We start from the raw sequence: 16976 nt of genomic DNA on the forward strand, positions 1-16976 counted from the left end.
AGACTGTCTCTGGAGCAGACAGCTGGTCACTTCCTCCCTCAGTTTTTCTCTCACCATATGCACCAGCGTGAACAGACAGCAGGATGGCGTGAAGGTCACAGTGGTGTCAGGAAGGCAGATGTCTCATTGGACACTGTGTCTCTGGAGGGGACCTGGTTGTGGGTAAATGATCACGGTGTATTTTCAGGGGAGGAGCTCAAGGGAATAAGACCAGCAGACCACATGAGCTCAGACCAATTCGAAAGATGCTAAATATCAATATCTTATCACAACAAATATTGAAGATTGATTCAATCATCTAGAATAAATGATAGAAAAGGAGAGAAAAAACAGAGTGGTGAGAAAAAAAACATTTCACGGTGTCTAGAGCAAATCTATGACTCCAGAAGGAAGTCATGAAGCATGTTAGCCTCATGCTAGTCTTGCATCATAGGTTCAGGTCTTCATCAGCGAAACAAATGTAGAGCACTAGAAAAAGCCACAGGGTTTATTATGGGCTAATATATTTCCACAAACTAGAGAAATACTTTCTTAGCTAAGATATAGTTCGATTTAAAGAAAAATGCTTTGCAAAAACAGCAGGGAGTTTCTAGAAACCTCTCGCTTCCCTGTCTGGAATGGCTGCGATTGTGTGTCAATCATTGTTTCGTTATGGCTAATCTTCCCTCGGTGCCGGGGTATCCAACCATCAAAAGGAAGCAGGTTTTTCATTTTATTCTCCCTCACTCATCACCTCAACTACAAATCCCAGAAATCCCTTCAGCGCTGTAATCCGGTCACATGACAGGCAGCAGGAGCAGGTGGTCACTGGTCATATGATGTTGTGATCCGAGGCTGAGGAGCAACAGCATCTGAGCTAAATCCCACCGTTTCCTTCCCTAAAAGGTAAAGCGGAACGGTTCTCCTTCATTTCTCTCTTTTTCTCTTCAGTGGTGAAAGCAGCAGCATCCTCAGGCTGTAGCAGTGGGGGAGGGAATGGAAGGGGAGGCAGGGAAGGTGATTGGGGGATGGGAGGCCAGCAGAGGGATTCTTCCTCCTTCCTCCGGACGTAGCATTGATACAACGTGACGTCCTGTGGTTGTTTGCTAGTATGAATGTTTAACTGTTCATTGATTTAAAGCTGGTTTTCTGATCAAACAAGAAGGTTTGTGTATCTCTAGCTATTTAATGATAATATCTGCAGTTTATAGAAGATGATTATTAGTAAGGTCCCTGTTGGAGTTTCAGTGTCAGCTAGCATCAACCTGATTTCTTTCACATAAGCAGGTGCATATTTCAGTTTCTAAAGTTGAGCCACTGCTTATATTGGACTTTATTTTGTTATTCTGATGATGGCTTCCTTTCTAGGGCAGACACGAACACATTCATACAAAAAAAGTACTTTACACCATTTTTAGCAGTAACTAAGGTTAGTTGAGATGTTGGTTAACAAGGCTAACCTGAGAACCACTGCACCCTCCCCTAGAATCTACTAGCAGTGAAGCACACTGCAGCATTCCACTCTTTGATTTTGTGCTTTTTCCACCGTTATTAAAATCTATTAAAGGTGTGATTGTAAAACACATGTGAACAAATGTGAACATATAGACCATGTCTAACATATATATTCTGTCTGACAAATCAAACATAGCTGTGAAACCATTCGTGTGATGTTTGCAGATGCGAACTGAACACCCAAATGCAGATACAGGCAAGAGGATCCAGTTGATCTATTTTACTGAAGGTTAACAGTGTGAGCAATTCTCAGTGCGGATAAGTCCACAGCAACTGGGCAAGACAGGCAAGAAAGGGTGTCAGTGCTGCACACTACAGACAAAAGACGAAGACAAATACAAAAGTGAGCAAAAAGAACCAAAATGCGAGTTAGAAAGAGCTCTGTAAGCCGGGCTGGTACTGCTGAGGGTTACCCAAGCACCTGGAGAAGATGAAAGAATGAGCCGATCTTCTCAGCGGGAGGCAGGTGTGGATGATGGAATGTAGATGAGTTACATGTGTGTAGAGAACCGTGGGGGGACCCAGGTAACGGCCCCGCCCAGCCTGGAAATGGACTGAAAACAGGGGGAAAGACTGACTAGGAGGGAAGAAGAGAGGGAAACATGAGCAGAACTCGTGACAATTTACATTTTTACATTACATTTTACACTTGTCTCGGTGTGTTTATTTCAAATGATGGTTCAAATTGAGCTATTGTATTTTGAATAAAACGGTGCTTTATTTTCTAGTGGATTATTTCATTGGCATCTTAGCTGTTCTCATCCTGTCGAAGGTGAGCAAATAGACAGATGCTTTTGCCTGTCATCCTCCTGGATTCATGGATGGTGCAGCTTCTGCACGACCTCTCTCACGTTCTTGGTTAACAAGGAGGCTTTGTTCTTTCATAACAAGTGTTATGAACATAGTTCAGAGTGGAGCCGGAAGCAGACGAACAATAATGGGCAAAGCTTAAACAAGACAATAATAGAACAATGAAATCATGGTGAGGAGCCAGAGAGGAACGTGAGAAATGGAAAAAAATATTATCAAGTAAAAGTCAGGAAGGAAGTCAACCGAACACCGTTTACCACCAAGCAGATGAAACGATAAGATGCTAGTGAACAGGAGGTGCAGCTGAAAAGGACCGTTCATTGGTAACCAGCTGCAGGTGCAACAGTCAGCAGCAAAGGTGGCGCAAGTGAATCCACCAGAGCTCCTAGAGAGAGATAAGCAAGACAGCTAAACAAAACTCAACAGAAAGCACACAGGGCCGTGGCCAAAAGGCTCCGCTGGTGAAGAATCTCAAGGCGTTTTTGGAATAATGAGAGCCATGAGGACACAGTGAAGCCAGCCACAGGTTGATGCTGCTGCTTGGCCGGCTGTTCTGGTGGTCATTCATGGTCACCTGTTGTCTGTCTGACTCTTCTTGCTCTTTGCTTTTGTTGTACTTTTGTGTTTTAATCTCTCTGCTTAACTTGACAAGTTGATACTGCCACAGAACCTTCAGGATCTTCATGGGCTTTAGTCTGATCTTGACGCCTCCTGGATAGAAAACCTCATTGATCATATCCGATTGGTTAGGTAATTGATTGTTACTGGTTATTAACCTTGCAGAACTTTGGGCCTTGTAGCCAGCCTGTGAGAACAGCCGGTGATCAGTCATGAATGGCAGCCGCTAATGAAATTAGTTCCTCATTCTGCCTCACAACGCTATTTGTTCCACAAAGTATTGGCTGTGGAGATGACTCTCTTCCCTGAGAATGGAGAGATGGAACTGTGCGTTAATATCTGTGCATCCACCAAAATGTAAAGGTGCTAAATCTCCAGACATCAACAGAGTCACTGATAAAAGCAGAGCTTTGCTACAAGAAGCACTGATCCCAGACTGGATCTCCTCTTTGAAGACACTGATGCACTAAAAGACAGAGGCTGAAACTTAAAAGTAATAATATGAGAAGAATGTGCATCTCATTTGCAGACTGTGATTTTTTACATTGCTATCTGAATATTCAAATTGCTTGCTTTTAAACTTTTTCACACATTCCTGCCTTGAACAAGCGGCTGACCCCCAGGAAAGAGGGGATGTGATAACCCTAGACCTGTCCCTAACCCTAACCCTAACGCTAACCCTACACCCTACCCATAAACATTAACCCTTAAACCTTAACCCTAACCTAATCTTAACCCTTGTGACAGCCAAATGGTCTCCTTTAGCTCAATGCTGGTGAGGGATTCCTACCATCACTCATGTTATTGGACTCAAGGGAGAGAATTGAATCATTTAAACGTTTCAATGTGAGCACTGACATCAAGACATCTCCTGGGTATGAAAACATTAATTAGTATGGGATGATGACCCTCCCAGCACGTCAAGAGATTTGCATGATTTGGGACGTTCATCTTGTCTCTCATGGGGGGGACAACATTTAAGACATTCCTGACTGGCCCTCCACACCAGAAGTGCCCTGGAAATGGACTTAACCTGTTTGCTTTTGATTGTGAAGGAAACCGGAGTCACACATACACAGAGAGAGCGGTCTTGTTGTGACTGGGGGTCAAGCCTGGGAAGCACTAGAGCAAAGGGCCATGCCGCCGTGCCACCCTTTGATGATACAAGGACTAACCTTCTTCAAATAATGTTCAGAATAAGCATCTGACACCACTTCTCTGTGCGCTGGAATGTTTGTCCTTTGCTCAGAACGTTTGGTGGCTTGTCCGAACAGTTCAACCACGCAGTGGGAAAACAGAAAATGGGGTGATGGGATGAAAGACAGCAGCTCCCCTCTGTTTTGCCTTTCAGGCTGGATTAGAGGGCATCGCATGCTAACGTGTGCACGTGTAGGTGTAAGCACAAATGTTGTGGTAGTGGAACCATGGTGATGGCTGTGAAAGCCTGTCTCCACAAAGTGAATAGCCACAGGGCGAAACATATGTGGCCTGAACATGGCACCAGAGCGCTCATGGATCCAGAAGGCCATCTGTTGGTACCCTGCACCTGCTACCAATCCTGTTCAGAGAGCATGCATCACAATAATAATGATTTCAAGATGCAGTCTAAGACAAGGACCATCATAGCACAGCATGGCATAGTGTGCTCCTGCTCTCCTGCTGTACTAAGTGCACATGCTGAAAGAGAATTAAGCTGCCACTGGATGCAGATGTTGCGGTAGATTATCTTGGTTGTTGCTGGTACCACGGATTTATTTCCTTGCTGACTCAGATAAGTAAGGAAAAGCTAACTTTATTCAGCACAGCAAACAGGATGAGAAGGTCCGATTCAGATCTGACAGGTAATCAGAACATCTCAAATGTTTACGTGACACTCTAATAAACTCATTATTGCCTCGAAAATGTTTCCATCTGACTGCAGAATTCATTATCTGGGTTTGAAACTCACTGAAACACCTTAGTCAGATTTTTTTAGACTCTCTTTTCCGAGGTTGACTTTCCTTGATCTTGGTCCACAGCAGTGTTCTTCAGTTATTGTCCTGCTGCTCTTATTCTTCTTTCGATCAGTACCACACCCTGTTGACCCCAAAACAACCTCCTTAATTGGGCTGAGTTGCGTGCTTATGCTTCAGCCTGAACTTACTTCATTTTAAATCTTTGAAGAGCTGAGATTGTTCCCTGGTCTGTCTGGAGGCCCACTGACGATGTTGTGCAAGTACAGATAAAAGATCATTTTCTTTCAAAGGCCACATTTAAAGAAGGCCAGATGAAGTCAACGTTGTGCTCTTTTGTACTATAGGAAAAGGCCAGAGTTGGAAGCCGGACCAGACGTCCTCCTTGACCCAAACATGTCCTCTTTTTGAGACCTGAAAATGTGTGCCGGGTGGAATTTCAAAATTGTCCCGGATTTTAGTCTGACAGGGTCTCAGTTATCCCCACCCCTCCCACTGAAGGGTTCACCCTACAGTTAGTTGACTAAAATTATTTGTTAGATGAAATGTTAAAAAAGAATGGCTTTTGTTGCAGCCCTATTGTGGAACAGTTGCCCTCCTCTACCAGCACGATGTGGAAGCCCATCAAATAATGACCCTTTCAAAGAGATGAAAGCAGCGTTGGCTTTTCACCTTCTGGCTCAAGGTCACCTTAAAGCAGGTGGGACGTGTCAACTCCAAATCTATAAAGTGCTGCAGAAAACGACCAACAATATCAGCCGGCATTGTGCACGGCGTGCATGGATGTAGAGGTGAACAAGCTGAGAAGACAAACAGACTGGCTATTACAAAGTAAACGTTTTAATAGTTCTTCTTTGACTGTGAGTGCATTTGAAGATGAAGTTCAGACTGTTTTTATTAGGGGTGTGTTAAATCTACCTGTTTTTCTTGTGTTTTGATTAACATTTGGGAAATATTCAGTTTTATAGACTAGTTTTTGACATTTCAAAGTAATTTAAATTGAAACATTATGTGTGAGGAGGAGTTACAAGACACCATGTGGCGGTTTGAGCAGGAGCTCAGGAGACACCAAACAGTTTTCAGACAAAGCTGGATCGACTGGATCAAGGCAAATGTGTGTGTGATGTCAGAACACACATCTTGGTAGCATTCTACACACAGGTGACAATCAAAAGAGAAGAGCATTGTGGCTACTCTCCCAATATCTCGAGGTTTTAGTTTCATATTGTTCAGATGAAACTGGGCAGCATTGTTGAACACACACATTTAACACACCTTGTGCATTGATGGAAGGTCCAAAGCAGAAAGTTTTCACTGATGTATTTGTGCGTGTGTGTGCGTGTGTGTGTGTGTGAGGTCGATAAGGAAAATACATGTTGAGTTGTTACCTGCAAACTGCCAATAACAGCCTAGAATTGATCCAGAAAAGTCACAATGGTGGAAGAAAAGTGCTGTAATTAAACTTGCTGTCGCGTGTTATTGAGCAGTAGCGGGAGGAGTCAGTGTGTGTGTGTGTGAGTCAGTGTGTGTGTGTGTGTGTGTGTATGTGTATGTGTGTGTGTGTGTGTGTGAGTGAGTGACTGAGTGAGAGAAGGTTTGGGAGAGAGCGAGAAAGCCGGATGGCTCAGCCTTTCAGCTCCCAGTTGAAGAGTATGTTCTGACCAGGAACCTTTGTCTCTGCACCTCCAGTCTCCCAACCAGTGTGAAGCTAATGGGTCTGAAGATCGATAGCATGATTCTGGGGGGATGGTGCAGCTTTGTGAAGCTATGTGTGCCGTCATGTCCTCGCAGGCTGCAGTTTACCTTTCGGAGGCCACGGAAACACCTGCAACCTTGTAATCTTTCCTTCGTACCACCCAAGCCAACAAACTACGGATACGCAGACGTTAATGTGCAATCGTAGATGCTCAGATCTCGTTTGTGTGTGGAAGATAAAGATAAAGATGCTGTCAAGCTGTTCTGCCTGACTGCTGCTGCCATCACCCATTTAGTTTGACTGGCAGATCTGGACGTTTGTAAAAACAAAAATCAACCCTGTGTGGTAATGCAAGCCTTCATCCATGCTTTTAATATGTTTTATTGATTATTTGTTGATTATTATTGATTCATGATTGATGTACGATTGATTAAATGATTGATTGCTCATGTATTGATCCATGTGCTTACTGATCTCAGCCGCTATGATGCCTGATAGGAGCTTCCATGTGGTGCTGAGGCAGGTTATGGGCCGGTAGTTGGACGGTATTGTGCCCTTCTGGGGGTCCTTCATTATGAGGACTGTCTGGCCCTGGGTTAGTCACTCTGGGTGGTTCCCCGATGTTAGCAGCAGGTTCATCTGTGGTACAGTCAGCTTCTTAAGCCAGTAGGTGTGAATCCCTGGTGCTGTCCAGCTCTTCATTTTGGACACTCTTGTTTGGATGTCTGCTAAGGTGATGACTACTGGGTCTTGTTCTGGGAGTTGGCTATGCCCTGCCTGTAGGTCTTGAAGCCATTGGGCAGTAGTGTTGTGCGTTGCCTCTTTCTCCCAGATACTCTTCCAGTATTGTTCCATCTCAGCCCTGGGGGGGTCTGTTGTCATCTTGTTGCCCTGCCATTGAGAGTAGACCTTAGCAGGATTGGCGGAGAACACCCTGTTTATTCTTCTTGCATCTACTTCTCTTGTGTACCTCTTTAGTCGGGTAGCCAGGGCTGTGAGCCTTTGCTTAGCAGTCTCCAGGGCCTCAGTTACGGACAATTTGTTATGTTTCTTGGGAAGTGCTGTCCTTAGATTCACACCTCTGCCCTGTTAGAAGGCTGACTTCTCTCTCTGCCGCCACAATTTTTGCCTCTAGCCTTCTCCTCCATGGGGCCATTTGCTCCTTCTGGCTGTTCATCTTGTAGCCAAGCATCTGTAGGATGACTGTTGCTGCTGCATACATCAGCTGACTGGTCTCAGTGATGGTAGTGGTAGGGATGGTTGACAGTGCCGTGTTCAAGTCCTCCAGTAGAGATTCGTCTGGTACTTTGTTTGTTAGCCTTAGCGGGGAGGAAGTTCAGTTCTCCCAGGACTTCATAATTCTCTCTCTCAGATCAGCTGCCCTTGTGTTGAGCCCGTGGTTGTTAGGGGAACAGTTCTACATAGGTTATCTCAAAGAACCTGGCATTATAATGGATCCAGAGTTCCCTTTATTCTAATGTTAGACTGAATGGTTTTCATCTGTTCCAGCATGCTAAGAGCTGGCTGCTGATAAGTAACTTAACTTCATTTTACAATTCTTTAAGTCCCCTAATAGCCTCCCCATTTCCTACTTCCCTGACCTTCCTCACCCCTACTGTCCTTCCAGTACATTCTGGTCAGCTGATATACTGTCCCTCACACAGCCAAAGACCAAGCTTAAGCTGTGAGGGTGCAGGACCTTCTCTGTAGTGGCTCCCAACTCTGGAAAGATCTGCCACCCCTGACTGATTTTAAATGAAAACACATCTTTCTTCTCTTTGGCCCCTGTTGCCTAATAGATTGGGTTTCTTGTTTTTTTTCCTTTGGATATTTCTTCTCTGTGTTATGTTGGGTTTTTTTTTTAATCTTGTTTGATTTTTGCGCCTCTAAAAAATGTAGACTGGATTTAAAGTCAACTGGGCTTGTATGAGTTGCTCTTTCTCTTCTCACCCAGGAGAATATTCCAGTTCCAGAATGGGAATCCTTGACTTTTATGTATTGTGCTGGTTTCCTGAATGCTGTCACGAGAGGTTCTTGGTAGTCAGGGACTGTTGCTTTTAGCTCCCTGGTCCAACTACAGAAACTAGCATCCTATTATAATGATACTGTCACCTGCATGGTGACGTTGTCTTTCACAACTAATGCCACTTTTCCACTAGCACCTACTAAGCACAACTACACATGGTATAGTTTGGAGGCTTTTCCAATCGGGTTATCAGGGCCGAGTAGGTACTATAAAGTTCTTGTAAGCATCTAAATGCTCTGATTGACCACGGAATTGATGTCTCTGATGACTATAGTTAGAGAGTAGCATTGCTGTCAGATGATGAGCTTGCTAGTTAGCCACCTGTGCTAGCTCCTTCCTCCGCTTTCTGATTGCTTATTACTGAGGGAAAAATTTTTTTTTGGACTGCCTCGTCCTGAACACCCCGACCACGTTGAAGATAGTTTACACTCCTGTGTGCAGCAGCATTTGGGTTTTAGTTACACTGAATGATGCTGACGGTCGGCAAGCAGAGGTCCAGTCCAGTTATGGAACCAAGTGGGGAGATTTATCTCAATAATGATTCCTTTTTAGGTGACAAGGCAATTTCACTGCTCCCAAATGTTTTTTTCCCTCCTGTCTTTGTGCACCAGGATGAAGGTTGTTTCCAAAGAGCTGATGTGTTGCTGGAACAGACTGGGACCGTGTGTGTGTGTGTGTGTCTGCAAGTGTGTTTGTGTGTATTTGTAGTTGTGGGTCTGTGTATGTTTTACATGTGTGCAGGTATGAATGTGTGCAGGTATTTGTGCGTGCAGGTGTGTGTTTATCCGAGTGTATGCTGCTGTGTGTTCCGGTGTGTGTTTGTACATGTGTGTGCAGGTGTGTGTTTGTGCGTGGGTTTGCAGATGTGTGTGCAGGTGCAGGTGTGTGTGCAGGTGTGCATGCTGGTGTGCGCGTGTGTGTGCAGTTGCAGGTATGTGTGCAGGTATGTGTGCAGGTGTGTGTGTGGTTGTGTGTTTGTGTATGTGCGTGCAGGTATGTTTGCAGGTGTGTGAGTGTGTGCAGGTGTGTGTGGGTTTGTGCATGTGCGTGCAGGTGTGTGAGTGTGTGCAGGTGTATGTGCAAGTGTGTGTGTGGTTGTGTGTTTGTGTATGTGCGTGCAGGTATGTTTGCAGGTGTGTGAGTGTGTGCAGGTGTGTGTGTGGGTTTGTGCATGTGCATGCAGGTATGTTTGCAGGTGTGTGTGTGCAGGTGTGTGCAGGTGTGTGTGAGTGACTCTTGATTCCAAAGAGAAGCGAAGAGGCAAAGCAACACAGCCCATCTCTGCGTCCTCCTCCGAGCTGCTACTCCTTCATTTCCATCCTTCTCTTTGATGCTGACACACAGCTGCACGTCTGCGTTTGCACATCAAACAGCTCCAATTACAAGCGGACGTATTGTTCAGCCGAGAGGCTGCAGTTCACAACATCCAAATCCAAATGATGCATCTGCTCAAGCAGCGTGGAGACGCACGTTCCTGCTGGAGACCTGCAACGTGTACTTTTCCATTTCAGCCTCACACGGGCAACATGAGTCCAGGCTGGACGTCTGCGGCCAGAAGGCAGCTGAGACGTCTGGTTTCATGTGACATCATGGATCAAACTGCAGCTTATTTATATCATATCAATACCATCTAATGTATCACTTATGAACTCAGTGACTTCATTCTGGAGAACAGATGAGTTATTTTTTCACTGTAGACATTGTTTCAAACAGGAGCTGATTAAAAACAGAAAGCAGGAGATTAAAATCATCATCAAATATTTTTAGACCTCAACAGCGTTGTCGATGAAATGCTTGAAAGAATCCATTGAATCCTGGTTCTGATTTACTTGTTACGTTGGCGAGTTATAACGGATTCATTATGGATTTGTGTTTGTGTGTGTGTGTGTGTGTGTGTGTGTGTGTGTGTGTGGTTCAGAGCAGTTTCCTTTAGTTTGTCAGGATCAGTTGTGAAGTGTTCTAACTGTCCACTTATCCACGTGTCCACATGTCGACAGCTCAGATGAGGACTAGTTTTTCTGACTGGACACTGTGAGACCAGCAGAGACTTCTGTCCATTTGACAGACTTTGGGGACTTCTATCGTATATCGTTACATCAAACAACTGTGAAGAGGCGCATGTGAACACTTGATCTGATACTTTGTCAACTACAGTGAAATGTTGAACATATTTATATTCGAATTATATTTAATTATATGTCAAATCTTTCATTTTTTTGCTGATTTTAAAGCTGCTTGTCAGCCCCCAGGTGTTAGCCTGAGGGATACTCGCCGGTGACATTCCCAGATGTTGTTCGCTCCAGATGTTATGAGCATTACAACTGACCAAACTTTCAACCTTTGTCACATGTGACATATTTGTAACGTGTTTTGTAGCTCCAGTCCTCCTCTAGTCTGTAAGAAGGGAAGCAGCTAAGGAACATGCTAGCATTATGAGCCAGACTTCTTATTGAGTGCATCCAACAACCTGGGGACCCCAGCAGTCTCCCCCCACGTGGGCAGAAGTGACTGCAGCTACCAGGACTCCGTCACCTCCCCTGGATCAGACTGAGCTTTTGTTCTCTGTGAAATACTGAATTAAACAGGTGCAGCTCAGCCTGCATACACCCACAGCTATGCTTACATTTTCTTATTAGCACTCTGACTAGAAGAGTGTGGGCATGCACAGACACGTGCACATACTGTCCATCACTATTTCATTGATATCATAAATTAATCTGTGTTTAAAGGTTTCGACTGGATTTTTATCTTCCAGCTCTCACTCAGGTGGGAATCTCCGGGTGGGAATCTCTTCATCCTTTCAAGTACCAGTTGAATCCGCTTTTGTCTCTGACGTGGATAAAGAATCTTTTAACAGTTGATAAATAACACTTCAGCTGTCGAACATCACTGCAACATCTGTCAAAAATCACTGCTGCTTCTGAATTCATGTGCAACAGAATTAAATCATTTTAATGTTGGGTTTTATTTCTTTTTTCTTTAGTCTTGTCTGTATCTGACCCACCTCCACCTGGCAGAATGTCGTACGGGTCCATTGATGGATCTTTTGGTGGTCGAAACCCCTTTGGAGGTCCCACAAGACAGGGTTACCAGCCAGTGGGTAAGGAATCAGTTCTTTTATCCTTTGATGTAAATACAGTGTGGTGCTACTCATGACTGTCACGGCCTGCACAGCAGCAGGGAAACCAATCACGAGCAATCACAGCGATGCGGCATCAGGGGTCATTAGGGGTCCAGCAGCTTGTTTGTGTTTTCCTGGTGTGCTCAACCAAATGAACCACCCAAGTCAACAGGCGGACTCATCTCAGCCTCGTGGCCCTTGTTCATGTCTATCAGCTTCATTATTGCCTCTTGGGATGGGGGTGGGGACTGTGGAGGTGTGTGTGTTGATGTGATAAACAAATCTGAAAATTAAAAGCTAACAGGCACACATTTCTAACACCAACTAAGCAAGTTAAAAAATTGCAATCTGAACAGTAAAGAGAATATGGAGAGATATGGAGAATCCTGAAGCTCAGACGTGTCGTAGTATCGTATGTGCAGTAGTTCTAGTATGGAAACAAGACAAGCATATTTCCTCCTGAGTGGGTGATCCATGGAGTTAGGAGTGCATTTCCCATAATTCTCTGGGAGGTTTTCTTCACTCAAGCCAGATCCCTTCTGCCTGCTGCAATGCAACTGGTGGAATGCCCGGGGCCCTGTAACAGCTGGTGTGACTTGTTACGGGGGGTGGGGGGAACAACCCCTCCAATGCTTTTTACATTCCCACCTCTGCTGAATGAATTTTATCCTTGGTGGGAGGGGCACAACTGCGTCAGTGATTAAAAACCAATGAAACAAAGGGCAGGCAGCGGCGTACGTATGGTCCACATAACGAGCTGCCACGAGCTGCCGTTTAGCAAAATCAAATTGTTAGGTTCAAACGACCTAAAACATGAGAGAAACAAATGAGGCAAAGACAACAGCTTGATATATATAGGGCGATGTGCTCAGTTACAGATCTCCAACACGTCCTGACGCACAACTTCCGCCATCCTTCTTTTATTGAAATTAGAAGGTTCCTAGTTACGCAGAATTCAAATGTACCTAAAGGGAGGGGGAAACACAAGATAGCAGGTCCCATACAAAGCAAAAGACTGTAAATCATAATGGTGAGATTATACGTAGGCCTTCACTGATTTGATTAGCTTAGCTCGCACTCAGCACATTCTTCCATATCAGACAGATTAAAAGAACACCTCCTGGGTCATTGTCAGGCCCTAACCCTAACCCAGCTTCTGGGTCATTGTCAGGCCCTAACCCACCTCCTGGGTCAGGCCCTAACCCTAACCCACCTCCTGGGTCATTGTCAGGCCCTAACCCTAACCCAGCTCCTGGGTCAGGCCCTAACCCTAACCCAGCTCCTGGGTCATTGTCAGGCCCTAACCCTAACCCAGCTCCTGGGTCATTGTCAGGCCCTAACCCTAACCCACCTCCTGGGTCAGGCCCTAACCCTAACCCAGCTCCTGGGTCATTGTCAGGCCCTAACCCTAACCCAGCTCCTGGGTCATTGTCAGGCCCTAACCCTAACCCACCTCCTGGGTCAGGCCCTAACCCTAACCCACCTCCTGGGTCAGGCCCTGCAGCTCTGTCTCCAGTCAATGTCACTTCTTCACAGCAGCTGCATTTCTGTCGCCCTTGACCAGAGAAGTTCGAGGTGACACATCAAGCATCATGAACATTAAGCATTAGCAAATAATAAGAAACATTAAGTAATGAGAAGCAATATAACAAGAATAAAGAATATAACAAGGTATAAGCAAATAAGAGATAACTTTAATATAATGGATCTAACATTTCCCTCCTGTTTATCACATATTTGCTTCAAATTCCCATAGTCATTTAACAATCTCTTCCAGTAGATTTTTGGTTGCAAAGTCATGTTTATGAACACAAACACATTTACACTCAGGGGAAAATTAGCTCAATTCACTCATATTCTTCAGAGTCTATAGTCAAATCCGGCTCTTGTCTGCTGATTAAGGGATACAATTCAGCCATACGGTTATTCATGGGAGCGATAGCTGTGGTGATAAGGCGGTTAATAAGAGAACGCAGGCAGGGAATACAACAACATCCACACAAGGTAAGGATTGCAGCAAAAACAACTACAGAAATCAGGATAGATGTAACCAATGTCTTATACTTCCCAAACACATTCATCCATTCGTCCCACATCGCAGTCTTTGCTCCTGAGTGCTCTTTCATCTTGCTGTTCAGGGTGGGAAGGCCTTCTATGGCCAGTGTGAGACTCCCATCTGACGCAGTGTTGTTAGGAATGAAGGTGCAACATTGATCTCCGAACACAGCACACACATCACCTTTCTCAGCTAACAACATATCCACTGCGATCCTTTTTACAAATACATTTACATACCTTAATTAAAATACACAGCTAACCCTAACCCTAATCATAACTCTAAACACTAACCCTATACCCAAACACCAACCCTGAACCCCTCACTCTAAACCCTAAATCTTACCCTTAACCCTAACCCTTAACACTAACCCAACCATAAACCCTAATCTTAATATTTCAAAATAATTTTGAAATTTAATAGGGCCCAGTTCAGCTGGGTTTTATCTTAAAAACTGAGGTGTGTTGGCTGCTTATTGTTTCAATAATAAAAACATAACCCCATCTGGGTTTTTTTGACAGATGACACCTTCTATGGTGCTCCTGTAAGGTGAGTGTAAGCTGAGTATTTTCAGCAACAAGATCTAAAATGGTGACATAATTCCTTATTGCTCAACCAGATGCTGCCCAATGGCGTCAATGATTATGTTGTCAATGTAGAAAAACAGGATATAGAGTCCAAAACCAGTCGTAGGATCTTAGTCACCAGTAGGATCACTGGGTCTCCACTGGGCATAATGGAATTAATGGTGGAGCTGAGCTCTATAAACAACAGCCTGACGTGTGTTTGGGTACTGGAAGCAGAGCTGTATGAACTGGTTGAGATTGCCAAGGGTTCCATGTGTGACAGAAACCCAATTTTGGTTTGCTCTCATTTCATCTGAACTTTGACCTGATTGGACATAGCAACCAAGAAAATGTTTGAAACATTTATTTTGTTTTTCAGAATTAATCTTTCTGCACGTCACATATCTGCGATTCCAGGAAGTATTTTTTGTAAAATCACATACCAAGACATTTAATTGTCACCCATACGTGGATAATCAGCAGCAGGTGCCTTTGAACACAATTACTCATCCAGAAATTCAGAAGTGAAGCAATTAGCACTGCGTGTGCATCAGTAATGATTTCATGAGGAAAAGTTTTCTGTTCAGATCTGATCCTACATACAGAGTTCACATAATGTCTTCTTTCTTTTATTTGTGTGTGTGTGTGTGTGTGTGTGCGTGTGTGTGTGTGTGTGTGTGTAAGGACACTTTAAAGAATACTCAACCAAGATGCTGGTACCCATATGAACAATGCAAAGCTTAGCGTCTCCCCAGACTTTGTGGTATTTTACTGGTATTTTCTGGAATGTTCACTCCACACCGGTGTCACCGTCAGGGCCAGCAAGGCCTTCTCTACTAGACTAAACACCCCCCAAAAAATTACATTTGATTTTTATTTTGGAACTATCTAACTAAACATCTTCTCCATAGTCTGTTATCTTCATGTCAGATGATATTCACTTGTTTCTGCTTCCAGGGTTGATATTATGGAGAAGTTTTTTCCAATCATATTTCAGCTAGCTCGTGTTGTTAGCTTCGATGAAGTGAGCCAATCAAATCTGTATTTTGCCACCATGTGGCCAGCTAGAGGGTCTTACACTGAACGTGACAACTACACGAGAGGAGAGGAGAGGAGAGGAGAGGAGAGGAGAGGAGAGGAGAGGAGAGGAGAGGAGAGGAGAGGAGAGGCGAGGCGAGGCGAGGCGAGGCGAGGCGAGGCGAGGCGAGGCGAGGCAGCCATGACCCAGCAGGGTTCCAGCAGCCTGGTGATCAGGTGATCATGTTTCTGGACCCCAGCAGCCTCGGCCTCTAGCAGCAGAACTATGATGTTAACATAATAATTTGACGACCATCTAAATATGATAATTATGTCTAGGATAATAACTGGAACTACAGAATTACTATCAGCTTTCTCAAAGAGGAAGGTTTGAAGTCTGATTTGATAGTAGAGATAGAGTCAGGGAGCTGGTTCCAAAGCAAGCTAACTAAATGCTCGCCCCCCCTTACAATCTTTCACCCCGTAGGTTAACTGCTGTGCACTTTGGTCTGTAGACTCGAACAAAGTGAGTGATGAGCAACACTTCCATCTACCTTGTTCCACTCTCCACCTTTGCTTGGCTTTGAAAATAAGCCCACTAGCTGTAGCCTTTTATGGGATGGAAAGGAGGGCCACGGACCCTGGGGACAGGGAGGAGTTGATGCTTTATATGATCAAAAATGAAGGGGCAGCCAGGCTGCCTTGTAAAGAAAAGGCCGGAGAGCAACAAACACACAGAGCGTGTGTGATATCCTGCTATACTGCAGATGAACTTACACCTTTAGGGCTTCACATAGCAATATTTAATTCTTTCTATCTAAACATTATGTATTACACTTACTACCCCTTTAAAAGTTCTGTGAACCATAACTAAACCAGCATTTAGAAAGTGGAGCATCTACTGGGATGATATGGTGCTATTAGCTCCTCCAGCTACAAGATACAGGGGAACTACAGAAGGTTAAATATTTAGGATTCTGTATCTTGGGGTGGACCCAATGTTTTACTGTGAATTAACAGGTCCAAATGTTTTTTTCATTTGTCAAAGAAACTTGACTAAAACCTTTATTGCCAGTTACAAATTCCATGTTCTTAACAAACAATCAATAATAAAAAAGTGATTTGGAGACAAAAAAAGAAATAGAAATATATTTTTACACACAAATATTCACATATGAATAGGTTTGCAGTGAACTTTTTAGGGTTCTGGCTTAACAGATGCTCTAAATCTTTGTGCTGACACATTAGTTTAAATTTAAGCCCAAGTCAATTAAACACAGACAAGAAAATTCAATGCAGCTCTCTTGATCCACTCTTGAGATATGATGCCTTAGGGTTTATTTTTGCTCCTTGGTTGGCCACTCGCTGGAAAATGAATATTCCCTTATCAGTCTGCTGCGTAGTGCAGCTCCGCTGCTGAGTATGGTCACAGCAATCATGTTTGACTCTTGAAGAGGAAGAGGAGGAAGAAGAAAACATCTTACTGCAACATCCGGTGCAGCAGACAACAGAAAGAGTCTCCTATTTGATGAAGAGTAAGTCATCTTCATTTCCTGTGTGTCGCGCCTGGTGATCTGACAGGAGCTCAGCAAATGATCAAAGCTCAACTCAAGTCTAATA

The 16976-nt window shown here is 44.2% G+C and overlaps 1 protein-coding gene across 6 annotated transcripts in view; it reads left to right on the forward strand.

Annotated features, from left to right (window-relative positions):
• The first annotated feature begins 748 nt into the window (after positions 1-748).
• Positions 749-16976, forward strand: part of tsnare1 (T-SNARE Domain Containing 1) — a 99934-nt gene continuing 83706 nt past the window's right edge. For all 6 annotated transcript variants that reach the window (XM_029839162.1, XM_011605177.2, XM_029839164.1 and 3 more), the window contains exons 1-2: positions 749-885; positions 11580-11696. In XM_029839162.1, coding sequence (XP_029695022.1) covers positions 11615-11696 — 82 coding nt within the window. In that variant the 5' untranslated portion in view covers positions 749-885; positions 11580-11614. The remainder of the gene's footprint in view (positions 886-11579; positions 11697-16976) is intronic.

The sequence above is a fragment of the Takifugu rubripes genome, chromosome 7, assembly GCF_901000725.2.
Source record: "Takifugu rubripes chromosome 7, fTakRub1.2, whole genome shotgun sequence".
Lineage (NCBI taxonomy): Eukaryota > Metazoa > Chordata > Actinopteri > Tetraodontiformes > Tetraodontidae > Takifugu > Takifugu rubripes.